General features: G+C 39.5%; 3 protein-coding genes across 3 annotated transcripts in view; 2 read left to right on the forward strand and 1 right to left on the reverse strand.

Moving 5' to 3' along the window:
• The window catches only part of LOC132157917 (nuclear pore membrane glycoprotein 210-like), a 30,973-nt gene extending 28,657 nt beyond the window's left edge, over positions 1-2,316 (forward strand). The window contains exons 34-38 of the mRNA XM_059567174.1: positions 8-223; positions 315-517; positions 1,264-1,350; positions 1,513-1,581; positions 2,122-2,316. Of these exons, the coding sequence (XP_059423157.1) occupies positions 8-223; positions 315-494 (396 nt within the window). The 3' untranslated portion in view covers positions 495-517; positions 1,264-1,350; positions 1,513-1,581; positions 2,122-2,316. The remainder of the gene's footprint in view (positions 1-7; positions 224-314; positions 518-1,263; positions 1,351-1,512; positions 1,582-2,121) is intronic.
• Positions 2,317-2,963: 647 nt separating this feature from the next.
• Positions 2,964-6,595, reverse strand: rps27.2 (ribosomal protein S27, isoform 2). The gene is made up of 4 exons (XM_059567769.1): positions 6,476-6,595; positions 5,794-5,902; positions 4,554-4,664; positions 2,964-3,249 (listed from the first exon to the last, which is right to left on the reverse strand). Exons 1-4 carry the CDS (start codon positions 6,593-6,595, stop codon positions 3,221-3,223), a joined length of 369 nt encoding a protein of 122 aa, XP_059423752.1. The 3' UTR covers positions 2,964-3,220.
• Positions 6,596-7,718: 1,123 nt separating this feature from the next.
• On the forward strand, positions 7,719-14,872 carry rab13 (RAB13, member RAS oncogene family). The gene is made up of 8 exons (XM_059567770.1): positions 7,719-8,387; positions 8,964-9,024; positions 9,715-9,775; positions 9,924-10,001; positions 10,552-10,641; positions 13,159-13,224; positions 13,743-13,793; positions 14,083-14,872. Exons 1-8 carry the CDS (start codon positions 8,264-8,266, stop codon positions 14,149-14,151), a joined length of 600 nt encoding a protein of 199 aa, XP_059423753.1. The 5' UTR covers positions 7,719-8,263; the 3' UTR covers positions 14,152-14,872.
• Positions 14,873-20,000: the final 5,128 nt, after the last annotated feature.

The following is a 20,000-nucleotide window of genomic DNA, read 5'->3' on the forward strand; positions in this document are numbered from 1 at the left end:
CACTCGGTCTCTCTCCATCCATCTGTCTGCCTGTCTGCGGACTCAATCAGCCCCAGCTGCTCTGCTGTCGCTTCCTCAGTCACCACACTCTATTCAGTCGTCGCTTCAGCTCCCGTACATGCCAGCCTTCCATTGTCCCGTCACTAAGATCAAACTTTCCTCCCAGCAGCCTGTGGCTGAAATCACAGTGTTTGGCACAACAGACATGCTCAGCACACTGAGGGTGAGAATGAGAAGGATCATGGGAGAGATGCATTTGAAATGAAATCAATCACGTCTCAGTTTTTTTTATTTCTTTGCTGTTATCTAATTAGGTTCAGTCAGACACCCCAGACATTGTGTTATCTGATCCAGTCTGGTCAGATGAAGACCCCCACCGTCCTCCTTATTTCAGTCTATTCAACCTTACATTTCCTGGATCAAGTAACGTCTACTGCAAGCATTTCCCTGTACACAGACCTTTCTCCACAAAAGCACATTGTATTGGTGACTAGAGTGATGGAGAACCCAGAGTCAGGTTAGAGAGCATTTTTCACTATTTATATTTTACACCAAAGTTTAACATTTTGGGGTCAGTATAATGTATATTTAAAGAAATTAGTGTTTTATTCAGCATTAAATTGTGACAAAAATATTAAACAAATATTTCAAACAAATGCTATTCTTTTGAATTCTCTTCACCAAAGAATCCTAAAAAATGCATCACAGTTTTCATAAAAATATTAAGCAGCACAACTGTTTTCAACATTGATAATAAGAAATGTTTCTTAAGCACAAAGTCAGCATATTAGAATAATTTCTGAAGGATCACTCCAGACACTGAAGACTGGAGTAATGAAAATTGCTGACAAAAATATATTTATCATAGCCAAAAATTTATATTTTGTTCATTTCTTTTATGTATTCCCTCATTTAGTTCATGATCATGATCTATTTTCATTCACTCATTTTAATTAAATTCTGGGCACAAATTAAAAAAATTATTTAATTAAATCCAGGGAATTAAAAAGTACTAATTGGGGACAATTAACTAAATTAAGAGGAACAAATTAGTACAGTGTGGCCACAATTTTGTAAAATAAGTCAACTTAGTAATAATTTGTGAGACAAATACATAATTTGATCAAATAAATGCAGCCTTCGTGTAAAAATAAAAACAACAAAAACAAAACAAAATGTTAACTCCAAACTTTTAAACAGTAGTGTAACATGTACACTTTTTTTTCTGTAGCTCTGAAAATGCTGTTTTTTTTGTATATTCAGGTCATCTTGGAACAAATTCTGGCCACTTTTTCATTTCAGTATTTGCCCTGTTTGCTGTACTGGCCACCACTGGTGCACTTTTCATAGGTAAAGTCACACTCAAGCGTTTCACTTCTGATTCTGTGCAACACTGAATATGCTTGATGCCCAGTGATTCATTTTAGAGCCATCGTGTTATTCAGAATCAGGGTTTTGAAGCTTTGGCCCTGCAGATCTGCTTATATTCTCTTAAATGTTTGATTTCCACAGTGTACAATACTGTGTACAACACTCTCGCACAGACTGTACATGCAGTCCTCACACCCTCTACTAATACAGGTGACACCCCCATTTTATTTGATCCAACTGCTTTACCTTAAAGGTACACTCAGTACTTTTTATGAAATATATGCATGAATTAAAGAATCCATCTATTTTGGTAAAACCACTCTTTTCTCTGATGATATAAAATCATTTAATCTTGATCTGCCTCTTTCCTACAATCATCTGCAAGCTTAATCAAAACGAGATGGATTGAATGATGTCCCTGCCCTACACGGTTTTCTTTTGGATAACAATTTTCACTCAGATGTGTCAAAACACAAAATAAAAGATCTGTCCATTGCATTGTGGCTTTTCTTACAAACAAGATCGTCTTGTACCTCATTTTAAACACGACTGCTATTTACTTCATCAAACTTTAGTGAGGAAAAAGTTACTGAGTGCACCTAAATCTGCATGTTATGGTTCAAACATGCTACCAGACCACTGATCTATATATATATATATATATATATATATTATAGATCAGTGTACCAGACCAATATATTACTTTTGGGTTTTTTTGAATTTGTATTTTTTCTTAATTTCTTACAGAAGACAAACAACATTTCTACCTGTGGCTCACACCATCACTGCCAAAACCAAAAGTCCTGCAGAGACAGCAGTGGCTCTGGAGTACCAAGTAACTTCCTGCATCGTTTCCCCCTCGTGTTATTCTTTCCGGGCCACAATGAGAATGAGCCTTTCCTTTATAACGGTCTCTACAATTCAACAGTAAACAGATGCAAACTACCTCAGGCTCCTGAAGAGTATTATTTCTTATTTTTATTTGCACTGCCTATTTTTGTTTTTTTACTCCAGCTCAAGTTTGAGGTCAGAAAGAGGTTTTTTTTTTTCTGTGATGCTTTTATTCTGCAAGGATGCATTAAAAGTGCATCAAAAGTGACAGTAAAGACATTTGAATATTTATGAATATTTCTTATTCAGCTGAATTCTTTTTTAATTTCTTCATCAAAGAATGTTGAAAGAAGTGTCACATATTCTGAAAAAAATAAATATTAAGCACAGCCACCATCAACTTTGAAAACAAGTTTCTTGAGCACCAAATCAGCATATTAGAATGATTTCTGAAAAAATCATGTGACACCGAAAATGCTGAATTGCTGCTGAAAAGAAATTCAACTTTGAGCCGTAAGAGACTTGACATAAAGAGACTTTCAGAAAGATTTAAAACCCCATAGTCTATGTATAATGCCTGTAAAGTGTGAACAGTCTGCCTGTTGCTTATCTAGACAATGCATACAACATCTAAGGAAGAATATTTCTATTACCTGGTGATATAATTAAGTTATACAAAAGACAAGCATGACACTAAAACTATATTTATGTGGCAGTGATAATGCAGATAGGCTGGTAAATTATCTACCACAACACACACATAAATGAAAAATGAACCTTTATTTAAAGTAAGAAAGGGAGAGAGACAGGTTTGGTGATTATACACCTCACACACTCTGTGTTCAGACAGCACTTTGACATTAAGTTTTCTAGCACTCTTCTCGGTTTAGCTTTCATCTCCATCTTCCCGTTATAGATCAGAAACATGGCCTCAGCGTCACTGAAATCCCTGTGGAGTGGCCAATCCTGTCTCTCCTCCCGTGGTCTTCCTCATCCTTGCATAATGGTTAATGAGAAACTAGTGCTGCTTTCTCCTGAACGAGCATCCTGTTAAAAGAGAGAAATAACAAGGCTTTTAGAATTCCGTTTAAAATCAATTCTGTATTTTGCCACACAATAGTAGAAAATTTTATTCTATGAAAAAATTTAAAAGAACAACAGCAGATAAAACAGAGCAAGAAAAATTATTTTTTGGTGCCGTCAATTAATTAAAAACAATTAACTAATCGATTGCACATTTTTTCTGAAATTTATATTAAGTTTTTAAATATTCTTTTATATTGCAATACTTTCACATTGCGTCTTCAAATGAATGTAGATACAACAAAGACAGTACATTTAAAATATTTGTTTAAATGGCATATTTTTTTTTATGACTGAAGGCAAGCATCCCTGATAACAATACTACTGATACTACCCTAGGAAAAAATAAATTCCCTAATATTTAACCATTGATTATATTTAATGTTGACTATGCTAACATTACAATATAATTAAAAGCTATCAATTTTAACATTGATTAGACTTTAAAAACTAACTTTTAATTCAAGTGAAATTCAAATCATTACACAAACCTATTATAATAAATGGCATATCTACCTTTCGATACAATAATAAAATAAAGCTACAAAGGTTATGGATTTTTTTTCTCTTTTATTTTTGTTCTTTGATTAACAGACATACATTGTGTATATATATATATATATATGTACCAGACTTTTGTTTATTCTGACCAATTATGCAAAAGAAACAATCGCTTATCAAAATAATCGTTAGTTGCCTTAAAATTCTCAAAAAACTAAATTAGCTTTTTACAAATCCGCACTAATGAAGCAATTACAAAAATTTTAAATAATAAGAACATATGAATGTATTTGTGGGTGGGGAGCTAAATAATGCAATGGTGTTGAGTGGTACAGAAACAATCTGCCACTGCCTCTCCTGCTCTCTGCTGAACTATTTGCTGGGAGAGCAGTGAGTGTCAGAGCTTCCCCAATCATCAGGCTTCAGCTCAAGAAGAGAACAATGATCAAGTGGGAAACACCAGGGTGGTCTGCGTGGGTGTGTTGCCATGGCATTGGAACATTTACAATCCCATGTATGTGTATCTTTGATCTGTGAGAGCACTTCCAGCCATATTTCTCCCACACGAGAACATGAATTCATTAGTCATCTTCTGAAGGCTGTATTTTAATGGGTTAGAGTGACGTTCTGACTGCTGATAGATAGAAGAAATACCAACTTTGGGATTCTGCTCATGGGAACGGATTTCTCGAGAAACTAGGTTCTTTCATGCTTTGGGCAATCCCTCTAAAGTCATGCGCATTGGTGTCAGTGTATACAAGCGATACCTTCTGTGAGGCGGGCCTTTCCTCCGGTGGGCTGGCACAGTACTGTAGAGCATCCTACACACAAGACCACTGTCTGTGCGTGACTGAACACTGTAGTGATCTTATAACAGCCTGCAAAGAGAGAATAGTCAGAAGTTTCAGACTTGCTCTTATGCAATAGCTAGGGTCGTGCAAATAATCAAATGCGATTTATCATGCGGATCTCGTCAGGAAAGCCAGTTCTGTGATCAGCAATAAATCTCCAGCAAGTTCAAATTTCAGATGGAGCGGCATTTAATACACAGAGCCGTAGTTCACTGACAAGCTACGCAATATTGTGTTCTTAATTGCAATTATGAATGCAATATCGCGTAGCTTGTCAGTGAACTACGGCTCTGTGTATTAAATGCCACTGACGAGATGCACATGAAAACTATTAGCCCAGCCCTAGCATTAGGTTATGATCACATATGCAGTCAATATCCATTTTATGTGGACACACAGCATAGGCACCAACAATACCTGTCCACTTTCTCGTAGCTTCATAAAGTTAAGGTTGAACCACTGATGTCACATGGACTACTTTAACAATGTCCTTACTACCTTTCTGGTTCTTGAATGTGGTAGTTACAGAAAACTCTCGGATTTCATAAAAAAATATCTTAATTTGTGTTCCGAAGATGAACAAAAATCTTGCAGGTTTGGAACCAATTTACATTTTTGGGAGAAAAACCCTTTAACCACATCAACTCTGGGGACCCACCGGTGGGTCCAATATTGCATATGCCTAATTCTCAAAAAAATCAAAATAACAGCTCAAGTGGTTAATTGATTCGTTATGTTTTTGGTAAAGCGGTCAACCCACCTTACACTTTTCAACCCACATTATTTCAAATTATCTTACAAATATACATCATTTCATGTTTAATGGTTGATGCTTAGGTGGAATATAGTTTTATGTTAATCCATTTTAATTCAATTATGTCATGCACACCGTTTCATGTGATTGTTATTAAAGCCAAGTACACAATTTTCTTTTCTTTGTTTTTCCTTAAAATCTAAATTTGGATTATGATTCACCTTGTATCCGGTTGGTTCACTTTACATCTTAAAATGCTTAAATATTTTTTTTAAATACCTGTTGGAAAAAAACTACCTTCAGAATAAAAGCCGTTGAAAATGTTGTCTTGTGCTCCAATAATTGTGACAGATCTGTAACCAATGTGTCATAGTAGCTCTGCTTGTTTACACTGCAGATTACCTGGGCATTTGACATCCATAAAATAAGAGTTGGGACTCTGTACGAGACGCTTCTTCTTGTGTCTCCTCTTCTCCTCCTCTGGCGTTGGCAGCAGTAGGTCCTTCGCGAGCTGAAAGTGATGAGACGTGTCAATCACATTTGCAAGGTCTCGGCTGTGGTCGATTTTTGACACAATACAACTATAACAACACCGTAACAACTCAATAACGGAAAATGTTACATAAGTGACCGTTGCATGGGCTTGGTGATATAGCTGATCAGCTGATTGTCAAAGGATGCACGAAAAAGGGCGACTCGATTCTTGACAAACTTTTCCGTCTAACCAACTATAAGAAGAAAGTGAGATCAATATTCCACCTTTAAACATAATACTTCTCTTTGAGGTATTATGTAATTACACGATCTTAACGAAATTATCAAGACTGTGTTTTATTTACATGGTAAGCGCGAGGCTCTCCAAGCGTGTCTAACACATATGCAGGCGGCCATCTTGTGGTTCCTGTACACTTAGCACGCGCTTCGCTCTTTTCTTACTTGATAACACAAAACATATCAAATGAATATATCGTGGCTGGTATATTCATAAAAACGAAATCCTCCCATAGTCAATCGATGGATTTTAATGCCCACACCATGCGTGATTATGTGTTAAATGGACTTGATTGTACTAGCACGCACTTACAGGCATGTTGGCGACGGAGGAGCAGCAGCCGAAAAGGGGGGGCGGCGGAAATACGCGGCGCATATGAACGGGGCTCGAGAGCAGGGGCAGGAAATACCTCACTAACTTTAATAAAAGCATTTCTTCTTAATTAATTTACCAAGAACTGAGCTTAGACAGTCTGTAAGGATGTAGGAATGTTCAAAGGCATTTAAACTCTCGGACGTCATACCTAATAATATATTCAACCTTACAGGTAACCGATATATGCATACAGATAACACTGAAGCCATTATTTCGTTTATTATAATGTATAATATATAATATTATTGCAATAATTTAATAATAATTTTAGTGTTATAATATTTTTAAACAGTTTGTTATCTTAATTTTCCTTTTCAATCATTTTGTTATATGACATTGCCAGTGTTTATTATCGTTGAGTAAAAATATTATTCAGCTAAAACTATATATATATATATATATATATATATATATATATATATATATATATATATATATATATATATATATATATATATATAGACATATAAAAATACAAGCCAATTCAAAATACTGTTAAATAGCTAAGACTATTATTATTATTATTATTTATAAATAATACTAAACCAATTCTGCTAACGTGCCCAGTTTGCACGTCCATTACAAGTTCATTCATCACTACGTGTGCGAAACAATTGCTTTCAGTAGTATTTATAAAAGTGATGTAGAGTTTTTGGGAAAGCCTTTAGAGCAGTGGTCTCCAGCCCTGCTCCTGAAGAGCTACCGTCCTACAGATTTCAGCTCCAACCCCAATCAAACACCCCTGAACCAGCTAAGTGTTCAGGGCTACTTGATAATTACAGACAGCTGTGTTGGAATTGAAGTCTGCAGGATGGTAGCTCTCCAGGAGCAGGCTTGAGGATCACTCTTTTAGACCCTACTCTGTCATAGATAACAATTTGTTTAAAAGTCTATAATATTTGAATATATTTATAATAAAAATGACTATTTAAAATTTTACATGTCAAAAGGTCCTTTCTGGTTTCTTAAAAGGTCACAAATGGATCACTATATATATATATATATATATATATATATATATATATATATATATATATATATATATAAAGCGAAAAAACAATTATATATATAAAAAATCATTATATAATATATGTTTGTATAGATATCGTCTTGACAACGTCACAAACCTTGCTTCCAATTTAAAAAAAAAACAGACCAAAAAAGCCCCGAAAACGCTGTGGGTTCAACGGGTGCTTTATTTCAGCATGTTGTGTGTCAATGGCGCCCTCTGTCGACAGACGCGTTTCTCGGTTCTACTCGGCACTGTTTTATTAAACCTCTCCCTCCCTCGACGTCAGCTTTTGGGAACTCGGGCAAGGGAAAGTTTAGGGAGAACAAAAGTCCGCTGTTGTCTATGTATGGATGAATGCTGAAAGTCTGTCGGTACAGGAGAGAAAACTAGCGCAGTGCGGACCGAAATGGTGAATGCGTGGCATCCGCAGTGAAAAGCTCCCCACAGACGCGTTAAAAGGGCTGTGAGCAAACTTTTACCATTTTGCTTTTTATGGATTTTTTTTTCCTCGTATCTGGAAGGACAGAGACAACAAAGCGAAAATTAGGTTCACCGGTGACAGTTTTCCAAGGAAAGAAAATCCATGAAGTTTGAAACGAGGAGGACATTAATCAGAGGGAAGGATTTTAAAAGGCTGCGCGTGTGACTGAGTGTTAGGAACAAAAAGGGGTAAAGTCATCTAAAACTTGGTCTAATTAACTAGGTGAAGAACAATGGCAAAGAAATACGACTTCCTCTTTAAATTATTGCTTATCGGCGATAGTGGTGTTGGCAAGACCTGCTTGATCATCCGTTTTGCAGAGGACGATTTTAGTTCAACGTACATATCAACCATCGGTGAGTGAACAGAATGAACCTGTTTCAAATACTGTTTGATACGGTTAGACGTTTCGCTCTTCTGCCAAGTTTCTAGCTTGTAAAACAAGTGCTACCCCAAGAGCTGGTTCATGTCAGTACTAGTCTAAACGTCATCTCATTCCAGCCTGGCCCAGTATAACTCGATCAGTCCTGCGGATCATCCCGTGCTCTGTGAATCCTCCTCCCTGATTGCATTTCCGGCCCTCTCGCGCTACTTTACTTCTGCCAGCCACAGCCTGCCCCCTCTCTGTATCTCATTTTGCAATCTCTTCCCCCAGCTACACCGCCCTTCTTTTCTGCATCAGATGGAGGAATGGCATTTAGTGCATTCACCCAGATCTTCGAAAGACCCCTCCAATCTAATTCACCGAAAAACAAACCAGGGTGTTTATTACACCATCAGCATTGGATGTATCTCATTATGTCTGCTCTTATATTTCTGAATGTAGCAGACGTTCATTAGTCCATTTTATTATGCCCCTTGGGGTTAAAACATGTTAACCCTTCCTTCCTGCCCCTCCTGGTTATTCCGTTTCCCTTTTTTCTTTTTCCTAGGTATTGACTTCAAAGTGAAGACCGTTGAGGTTGAGGGAAAGAAAGTCAAACTGCAAGTCTGGTAAAAACAAAATATATATATTTGTAATATATGTATTCTTTTTTAATATCATAATTTTGTTGTGTTTTGTAATTAAAAAAAAATCAGATTTAGTGATTCAAGAACTAAAAGCTAAACTAAATTAAAATGAGAAATGTTGCAGGATTTTTTTTCTGCCAACTTAGTTGAAATAAGTTTTTGTTTTTATTTTATATTTAATTTCAGTTACAGTTTATTTTAAGTAATGATTTTCTGATTAGTTTTTTTTTTGTTTCAGCTGACTATAAATTTACCCTGAAATATATTAGTAATTTTTTAATGTTTGTTAAATCAGAGTAGTTAAAAGTTATGCTTTATTAAAGTATATTCTGTGAAAACTCTTTACATATGTACAGAGTGTCTGTGTAAATACAGTGGCAGTGTTGTGTACACAAAAAATGTCTTCACTGTCTATTTCTGTTTGACAGCTCAGTGTTAAAAAAGAAAGCTCTGTGTAAATGTGCCAAAGGTGGAGTCCAGTTGACTTTTTCTAAGACTTCCCACAGACCTTCTGACAACTCAATAAAGTCATTTATGTTTGGCCACGATAACAGTCTGAAGTGCAAAGTCCAGCTGCTCTAAAATAAATATATTAAACATTAAACTTTTTTTTACTGACAAGCTTTCTGGGTGCTAAAATATGTTCTGCATACAACTGGTTTTATTTGCTAGGGACACAGCAGGACAGGAGAGGTTTAAGACCATCACTACTGCATACTACAGAGGGGCTATGGTGAGGCGAGAAACATGCAGACTATTCTTTTTTGTCCTATAGCCATCTGAAAACTTACTTATGTGGTTATTGTGATACCCAGATTATTTCAACATTGTTGAAGCAGGTCTTGATGGTAATGGTGCATTATTCTGATCCTGTCTTTCAGGGCATCATCCTTGTGTATGACATCACTGATGAAAAATCCTTTGAGAATATTCAGAACTGGATGAAGAGCATCAAAGAAGTAAGAGCGTAAAAGGAAAATTTACAATAACAGTTACACTGTTAGTCATTTATAGGTTTTTTTTTTTTTTTAAAGGAAATGTAATGCAGTAGATGATTAAATGAATTAGTACGTCCCTGTAAGTAAAGGTGGACATATGACCCTTAGCATATTTCTGTGTCCCATAGTTATTAGTTTGGACAGCTTGACCAATTTTTTTTTTTTTTTTTTAGGGAAACCATCCTAATAAAATCTAACATTTGGGAATTTGACTTTAAAGGTTTGGTATATTGATTGAGTTTTTTTCCCCTTTTATTTACAACATAACAATTCTATATTGCATATAGAACGATTACAATCAGCTATTTTTCTGCAACCTCCAGAAAAGCATAAAATGAAACAAGCTTTATTAAATGTGAATTTCAGTTCTTGATAAGATGCCATAGGAAGTAGGTACTGCACAGGTTACCAGAAAAGAGATGCAGTGAAAATACAAATGGGGCCTTTTGTTATCAGTCTCGGTTGTGAAGAACATGAGGAAGTGAGTGCATTCTTATGCTCTGTTTCCCAGAATGCATCAGCAGGTGTAAGTCAGATGTTACTGGGTAACAAGTGTGATATTGAGGCCAAAAGGAAAGTGTCAAAGGAGATAGGTGAGAAGGTAAGCGCTGTCCAGGTACATTCAAGGTGTTTTATTGGTTCTAGGAATAGCTTTTCAGTCAATTTATTTATAGTGTGTTATTTACAGCACCACTACATATGTGAAATTTGTTAATTTTTATACTACATACAGGTGCATCTCAATAAATTAGAATGTCTTGGAAAAGTTCATTTCAGTAATTCAACTCAAATTGTGAAACTCCTGTATTAAATAAATTCAATGCACACCGACTGAAGTAGTTTAAGTCTTTGGTTCTTTTAATTGTGATGATTTTGGCTCACATTTAACGAAAACCCACCAATTCAACAAATTAGAATATGGTGAATGCCAATCAGCTAATCAAAGGTTTCCTGAGCCTTCAAAATGTTCTCTCAGTTTGGTTCACTAAGCTACACAATCATGGGGAATATCTGATCTGATCTGACAGTTGTCCAGAAGACAACCATTGACACCCTTCACAAGGAGGGTTAAGCCACAAACATTAATTGCCAAAAAAGCTGGCTGTTCACAGAGTGCTGTATCCAAGCATGTTAAAGGTACAGGTTGTAGGACCTGCCACTAGAGGGCACACTACCAAAACAATAACAATCGCGTGGTTCGATGACTCGTGGAATGATGGGATTTGTTGTCTTCTACTCAACGCTGACGGCCATCAATCAGATGGAAAGATAAATGATGGATTTAATTGATTACTGTTTAGTCAGATGATATGAAAACGATTACCACTTGTTCAACAAATATATACACTCATGTACATGCAAACACAATAATTGGGCATGCATAGTAAACGCGAGTTCAACGATTTGTGTAAGTAGATTAATGCAAAGACGCGATCAGACTATGGATCAGACGTGTCCTCGCGCGGGTCTAGAAACGCGATGTCCCGCATTTGGCGTGTATGCCCCATAATACTAATCTTGATGATCATTATAATAGCATACGTTTTCTGTAAAGACACGAATAAAAACAACTCACCTGTCGAGTAAAACACAAGTGAGATTGGCATCTCTTTCTAGTTGAAGTTTGTCGCGAAGCTCTCTCCATCTAGAAAATGCAACACCGATATTGATCCTTGCTCTTTCTCTCCTCTTGTCCCAAACTCTTCTTGGGTCATTTGGTTGGCCCGTACGCTTACGTTTATGGGAGCTGTCCTTGTCGACAGAACCAGTGGCAGACGGTAAACACTAATTATGTTCCATAAATAAGTAACACAATCCACCATAAAACGTGCAAGAAGTAAATAAGGAACTGCTTGAAGCAAGCTAGTGGTTTGCTGGACACTAGACACTACTTCCGAATTTGTTCATGACACTGTTGTCATGTGGTTTCTACGTCAGTAAAGGCGGTAACAAAGGGTAACTTACGTCATTGACAAGCGACTGCACTGCCCCGTGTCACTGTTTTGAAATGGGGAATTTTCTCATGATTTACAAGTAGTTGAAAACATTAGAGATATTGTTAGTAATATATAACACTAGCCTAGTGGTTTTTGAATATTTTACTGCAAATATCTTACAAATTGTACCTTTAACAGAAAGTTGAGCGGAAGGAAAAAGTGTGGGGTTTTTCCCCCCAAAAAAAAGGTTTCACAACCAACCGAGAAAACCACAGCCTTATGAGGATTGTCAAACAAAATCAACTTTGAGTGAACAAGGAATGGACTGAGGCTGGGGTCAAGGCATCAAGAGCCACCACACACAGACGTGTCAAGGAATTTGCTGAACCACAGACAACGTCAGAGGCGTCTTACCTGGACTAAGGAGAAGAAGAACTGGACTGTTGCCCAGTAGTTTAAAGTCCTCTTTTCAGATGAGAGCAAGTTTTGTATTTCATTTGGAAACCAAGGTTCTAGAGTCTGGAGGAAGGGTGGAGAAGCTCATGGCTCAAGCTGCTTGAAGTCCAGTGTTGAGTTTCCACAGTCTGTGATGATTTGGGGTTCAATGTCATCTGCTGGTGATGTTCCATTGTATTTTTTGAAAACCATAGTCACTGCACCCATTTACCAAGAAATTTTGGAGCACTTCATGCTTCCTTCTGCTGACCAGCTATTTAAAGATGCTGATTTTATTGATTTGGCACCTGCCCACACTGCCAAAAGCACTAAAAGATGGTTAAATGACTATGGTACTGGTGTGCTTGACTGGCCAGCAAACTCACCAGACCTGAACCCCAGAGAAAATCTATCGGGTATTGTCAAGAGGAAAATGAGACCAAAAAAATGCAGATGAGCTGAAGGCCACTGTCAAAGAAACCTGGGCTTCCATACCACCTCAGCAGTGCCACAAACTGATCACCTCCATGCCATGCCGAATTGAGGCAGTAATTAAAGCAAGAGAAGCCCCTACAAAGTATTGAGTGCATGTACAGTAAATGAACATACTTTCACAATTTGAGTTGAATTACTGAAATAAATGATAATTTATTGAGATGCATCTGTAGATGTTTTTTTTCAGCTTAAAACAAACTTAAATTATTTTATTTAAAAAAAGTGATTCTCTTTTTTTTCATTTATTATAGCTCGCAAAGGAACATGGTATTCGATTCTTCGAGACTAGTGCAAAATCGAGCATCAACGTTGAGGAGGTATGAACAAAGAAATGCAGTTTTCTAGTTTGTCTAGCTCAGTATCGTTAGTTTATAGTCACAGTTGATCTTTGTCTGTCATACAGTTATCTGGATTAGTCTTGTATTCTTAGTAATGATAATAAAAACATAAATACAGTTAACAATGAAAACAATATGTAAAGTAAATCTAACCTTAGCACTCACTATTCTTATTCTATTCTTTAAAAAAAAATCGAACTACCTTTCTAATCTTTTTGTATTCTATTTTCTTTTAATTTATTATACAATTATAAAAAAAAAACCTCTAACACTAACTTGCTCTATTCTTTTTCTATTCTATCTGTTTTCTTGTTCTAGCACTTATTATTGCTCTTTTTGTTGTATTTTGATTGCTTCCATTGTCCTCATGTGTAAGTCGCTTTGGATAAAAGTGTCTGCTTAAATGACTTAATGTACCGGTAAATGTAAATCTGTGCATTTCAGTATGTTACATTTTATGTAGTTTGTCTACTTTTAATTTAACTTTCTTTCCATAGTCTTTTGCTGCTCTTGCACGAGACATTTTGCTGATGTCAAATAAGAAGCCGGTGAGTTTCCAGTGTGTGATACATAAAATGAATATCGATCTTATTGTCTGCATGTTTAATGGCGAAACACACAATCACTCCTGAGTTTTTATGTACTCAAGTGATTCAGCTGTTCTTATTTGTAGTTTTATCTTGACTGGTATCACATGACATATATATCTATATCTATCTATCTATATATATATCTATATCTATCTCGGACAGATCTAAAGACTGTTAACAAGATCAGTAACAAATCTACCAGGCTGCAGACATTATATTACATTACTTGTATTTACTGTTTTTACAGGGTCCCACTGATCGTGAGGTTAAAATTACCAGCACAGAGAAAAAGTCATCCAAATGTCTTCTTCTTTAGATATGCTTTTATCCAGAGGATGGTCTCACTACACACAAACACACACAATCACATACAGTAATATCGCGGTGTTAATGCCAGGGAATCGTTTGCAAAGTTAACATGGAATGCTAATAGGAAGTAGTTTCAAAGTATGATGGCACTAGTAAGATATGAAATACATGATACGAGATCTGACACAGGGTACAACCTTCATGCAGTTAGAGGAAAATCAGAATTTTTTTTTACTTCATGTTTATATTTTCGCACTACGCAACAAAAACTGACTTGGCTATAGTTGAGACAATGTTGGTTCGACTTGCACAAGTTTTGCTTCGTCAAAATGGATAACAAGTACCTATTGAATCTGTATCTTTGACAACTTCAAGGGAAATATATAGTCCAGTTTGATGGCTAATCAGCACTTTTTGACAAATGGTTTCAATGTTTATTGCTATAAAAGGTGAACAACTTCAATTTGAAAGACGTTGGACTCTAATGGATTTTAGGATGTTAGATGAGAAAATAATTGATGGATTAAGGTTGGGATTATAATAATGTTCTATTGAAAATTCACAGTTTGTTTCTACAAAAGGGATAATGGTCCGAAATAATAAAAATTTTGCATGAAGTTTGTGTCTTCCTGCCTTAATACACATTTCTATATTCTTTTCCACAGCATATTTGTCAGAATTTGTACAATGATATTCTTTTAATAAAGTAAATAATGTTCAAAATCTCATATTTAAAGTGTGGTTTTTTTTTGTGGCAGTAACCCTTATTTCTTATTCATACACTTTTAACACTTATTTATACTAAATATTTCTCACCTCTTTTAGTTTATGTCATGTATTAAATGTAGCAATGTATTGTTTCAAGAAACAATCGAAAACTCTAAAGTGAGAATCTAAATAAATCCTTAAAAAAAGAGAAAGAAAATAAAGAAAAACTCTGCTTTTACTTTTTCCATTTCTTTAACTATTTTGAACGTTGACGCAAACCACGTGTAACATCTCGGTTACGTATGTAACCACGGTTCCCTGAATAGGGAACGAGATGCTGCGGTGACGTCACCGTATGGGAACACCCCTCGGTGTGACAAATGTCTTAAGCCCTATACCATCACGCCAATCCTATTGGCCAAATAGCGCTTGGCACCGCCCTACGCATGCGTACACATCGTATACCTGAGTGCCGTGCGCTATTTCGCTCAGATTTCATGAACTGAAGAAATGCTATCAAGGTACGGAACGGCCGGGACCGCAGCATCTCGTTCCCTATTCAGGGAACCGTGGTTACATACGTAACCGAGATGTTCCCTTTCATAGGTCACTTCGATGCTGCGGTGGCGTCACCATATGGGAACCCTATACCATCACGCCTGACGTACCTGATAGTTGGAATCCAAGGAAAGCATCTGCTCAAGCGGACGGAACCCGGGAGCCAGGAGCCATCCTCACATCCAGACTGTAAAACTTGACAAAGTGCTCGGTGAGGAACATCCTGCTGCAGCACAGACATCATATATAGAAGAACCACTGAGAAAGCTTGTGATGAAGCTACTGCTCTCCTGGAATACGCTCTAACTCCTAAGGGCTGTTCGATCAACATAAGTCTTCAGCGCTCTGACAGGGCAAAGACTCAGATCTCCTGACCCCGCCTCTGCTGGGGGTAAAGCCTCCAAGACCACTTTTTGAAAGTGAAAAGGGTTTGAAGCGACCTAGGGACATAATTAGGCCTCGGTCGCAGCAATACTTTCACAGAGCCTTGGTGCAAAATCCATGCACGAGGGCGAAACAGAAAAAGCCTGTAAATCCCCAACTCTCTTGAGGGAGGATAAAGCCACAAGAAGAACTGTCTTTAGTAGGATTCTATCCGGTATAGTTTCAAAGGGCTCAAACGGATGCCCTGATAAACCTTGCAACACAATGGATAAATCCCATGAAGGAACTCGCACAGGGCGAAAAGGCCTCAGCCATCGCGCACCTTGTAAAAAACGAGAGACCAGCGGATGACGGCCCACTTAAGCACCATTTATATATACGTGGTTAGCTGAAATGGCTGCCACGTAAACTTTCAGAGTGGCTGGCGTTATTCCATCAGAGAAACGGTCTTGAAGGAACTCCAGTACTGAAGCCACTGGGCAGTAAACCAGATCCAATTACGAATTCCACACCAGATCGTAAACAGTTTCCATTTGAAAGCATATAAGCATCTCATAGAAGCTGCCCTAGAATTCATTATAGTCTCGGTGGTTTCAACAGAAAGACCGGGACATATTAACTCACTCTGCTCAGGGGCCACACCCACAGCTTCCATAGATCTGGACTTGGTGCCAAATCATTCCCTGTGCTTGTGATAGTAAGTCCTGTCTGAGGGGAATCTCCATGGAGAGCCCGCTAACTGACTGACCAGGTCCGCAAACCATGGCTGTGTGGGCCACCACGGAGCCACCAGCAGCAGCTGCTCCTCTTTGTCCAGCCGTATCCTGGATAACACCGATGGAATAGACGAATCGGAGGGAAAGCATACAAGCTGGTTCTGGGCCAATTGTGAGCTAACGCATCCAAGCCTAGGGGCGATGGAGGGCATAGGGAGAACCACAGCAGGCAATGCGTAGTCATGCTCAATGCAAATAAGTCCACTATTGCTTCTTCAAATATTTGCCATAAAAGGCTCACCATCTGGGGGTGCAACCTCCATTTCCCCTGCTCCAGAGTCTGTCTGGATAGCAAAACCACTCCGAAGTTCAAACGTCCGGGGACATGAACCGCTCCGATCAACAGAAATCTGTTCTGAGACCAAAGAAGAATATTTCTCGCCAGCCTGCACAGGGGGCGAGAGCGTAATCCTCCTTGATGATTCAGATACGACACAACTGCTATGTTGTCTGACCTGAATAGTACATGACGGCCGATCAGCAGATTCTAGAAATACTGGAGAGCTAGAAAAACTGCCAGTAATTCCAACCTGTTTATATGCCAACTGCGTTGTGTCACCGTCCATACTCCGTGAGCTGAGCGCCCTTGACAAACAGCTCCCCAACCGGTCAAAGACACGTCCGTCGTGACAGTCTCTCGGGAAGCACAAATCCCCAGCCGAACTCCAGCTAGAAGGAATTCGGTTGACATCCATTGTCTTAATGACATAACACACCTCCGTGTCACCGAAATCGTCCGATGCGGAAGACAACGGGGTGAAATGTTCTGGCTTGTCGTCCACCACTGAAAAGGGCGCATATGAAGTAAGCCCAGATGGATTACAGGGGATGCCGCTGCCATTAGACCTAAAAGTCTGAGGCACAAACTCACCGTCACTGTGCGACCCACTTTGAAGTGACGCAGGCATGACGCGAGAGAGTGAGCGCTCGGGAGAGATAGTCTTTCGGTCATCGCGCAAGAGTCCAAGTTTATTACAGAAGGTTATCCGCTGAGAGGGAATTAAAACACTCTTCTAGAAATTCGTGCATAAGCCTAGGCTGTTTAGATGATTCAGCACAAGATCCCGATGGGAGTGTGCTTGAGTCTGCGATTGTGCTTAACACCAGCCAATCGTCCAGGCAATTCAATACACGAACGCCCTGGAGCCGCAACAGGGCCAGAACTGCGTCCATGTGTTTCGAAAATACTCGATGAGCCAAGGCTAAGCCGAAAGAAGAACACAGTATTGATTCGCTTTGCCCTCGAAAGCGAATCTGAGAGCATCTCTTTAGCGCAGAGATGCTCCTGCCGCAGCACCACGATTTGGTTAACAACCATGGGAGATTTACACGGCAAAAAGGCGGGCCTTTCTGAACTGAATGGTGTATCCGTGACGAATTGTGCGTAACACCCATAGTGAAAATGCCGGGCAAGCGCTACCCTGCGGCCCATGAAACGTAGTGGTTTCCAAGCCTCTGCCTGCAGTGTTCCCACATGCAATAACGTCCGAGCACGGAAAGCTCACAGCGTCCGTAAGCAAGGAAAGCGCATGTGTAAAAGTCACTACGTTTCATTGTGTCTAATCCTGAAGCGTATCCACGGCAGAATTAAATCTAACAAAATGAACATCGGGTCATGCCGCTAGCGTGATTACAGCAGCTGTGTGAGCCGTCATAAACAGGCTGTCTTAGTCAGCCTCTTGTGCTGTCCCTCAAACTCTGAAGGCTGGATTGTGCAGAGTGTCTGAGGGGGCGCTCAAGTGATAGCTCGATCCAATGATGCTGCGAGACAGTCAGTGTTAGAGCGTGGGGACTGCAGTGAGAGGGTTGGATGTGCATTAGCGGTCCAACAGCGCTCTCTAATGGAGGGCACAGTCCCTGGCGAACAGGAAGGGAAGCGTATGCGTCAAAGTCGCTGCGTTTCGTTGTGTATAATCCTGAAGCGTATCCACGGCAGGATTTAATCCAACAAGATAAACATCGGGCCACACCGCTAACGAGAACGCGGCAGCTGTGAGCCGTTCATAAACTGGCCGTCTTTATCAGACTCTTGTGCCGTCCCTCAGACTCTGAAGGCTGGATTGTGCAGAGTGTCTGAGGGGGTGCTCAAGTGATAGCTCAATCCAATGATGCTCGAGGTGCCTTTGCTGCGAGACAGTCAATGTTAGAGCGTGAGGATTGAGGACGAGAGGCTTTTGCCGTCCAACTCAGGTTTCTGTAATGTCGGCGAGATTAGCCAAGGTGGCGCTCGACCATTAACATCCCGATCATAGAACGGTTCACTGCTCAGGCAGTATGTTTGGTAGCACTTAGCGCCAATTCTGTTGCCCCGGCAGCTTTTTCACAGCCTCCGGTTGTAATATCTTTCTCGTTAAGAACCACCATAAGTGAAGTAAATTTGCCGAGATTAGACGTGACTGGACACGCCTTCGACGAGACTTTAGGCCGCGGCCGAGTTCGGCGCGATCCGTTCGGCTAGAGAGTTCGTCCACAGCGGCATCGCTGTATAACAGCAGTCCCCCATGTCAGCAATGGTGGTGAAACCTGCGGCGTTCGTGACGTGCGCTGATTAAGGCTGCTTCCAGGACCTCGAAACCTCTTGGTGGAGGTCTGTGAAGAAGGGTAGCGGCTCACGGGGGGGGATAGTTTATCCACCACACGGGTAACCACATTCAACAGCTCACTGAGAAAGGGGAGGCGTGTTTCTCCTGTCCGCTCGGAGGGAGAGAACCGCATGTGCCGGCCAGAGCCTACTCTTGAGTCCGAAGCCGCGATGGACAAACATATTTTGAAAAAGCAAATCTGCTGATTAACATGCTCGAGTGGGGAAGAGCGAGCAAAGTGGAAAAACTCCAGTGCATCACTGTATTCATAGTCAAACCCGCACAAATCGGCCCAAACCACCACCTCGTGTGGCGCCTCGGCGACCGCAGAAGCGTAACGGTTGGGGTTAGACGCGAAGCGATCTATAGAAAATAAACTCCAGAGCGCAGAATCTTTTTTTTTTTTTTTTTTACTGTAGCCGTAGGCTATCACGGAGAGAACATGTAGAGAGGGTGCTAAGGAACCTCTCATGAGTGCCTCCTCGTGATAAACCCATTATACGGCTCTTACCTTTCGTTGACTCATCGCGTCCGCGAAGAGGAGCTGAACACTGCTCGAAGAAAAAAACGCTGAGAACGCGAGATGGTTTCCTTAGGGCACAGATGATTTGCTTTCCTGAAGGAATGAAATCTGAGCGAAATAGGGTGCGGCATTCAGGTATACGATGCGTACCCATGCGTAGGGCGGTGCCAAGCGCTATTTGGCCAATAGGATTGGCGGGATGGTATAGGGCTTCAGACATTCGTCACAGCGAGGGGTGTTCCCATACGGTGACGTCACCGCAGCATCGAGGTGACCTATGAAAGGGAACTGGCATTTCATGCGCATAAAAGCGTCTGCCAAATGA

The sequence above is a fragment of the Carassius carassius genome, chromosome 15 (genome assembly GCF_963082965.1).
Source record: "Carassius carassius chromosome 15, fCarCar2.1, whole genome shotgun sequence".
In the NCBI taxonomy this organism is placed as follows: Eukaryota; Metazoa; Chordata; class Actinopteri; order Cypriniformes; family Cyprinidae; genus Carassius; species Carassius carassius.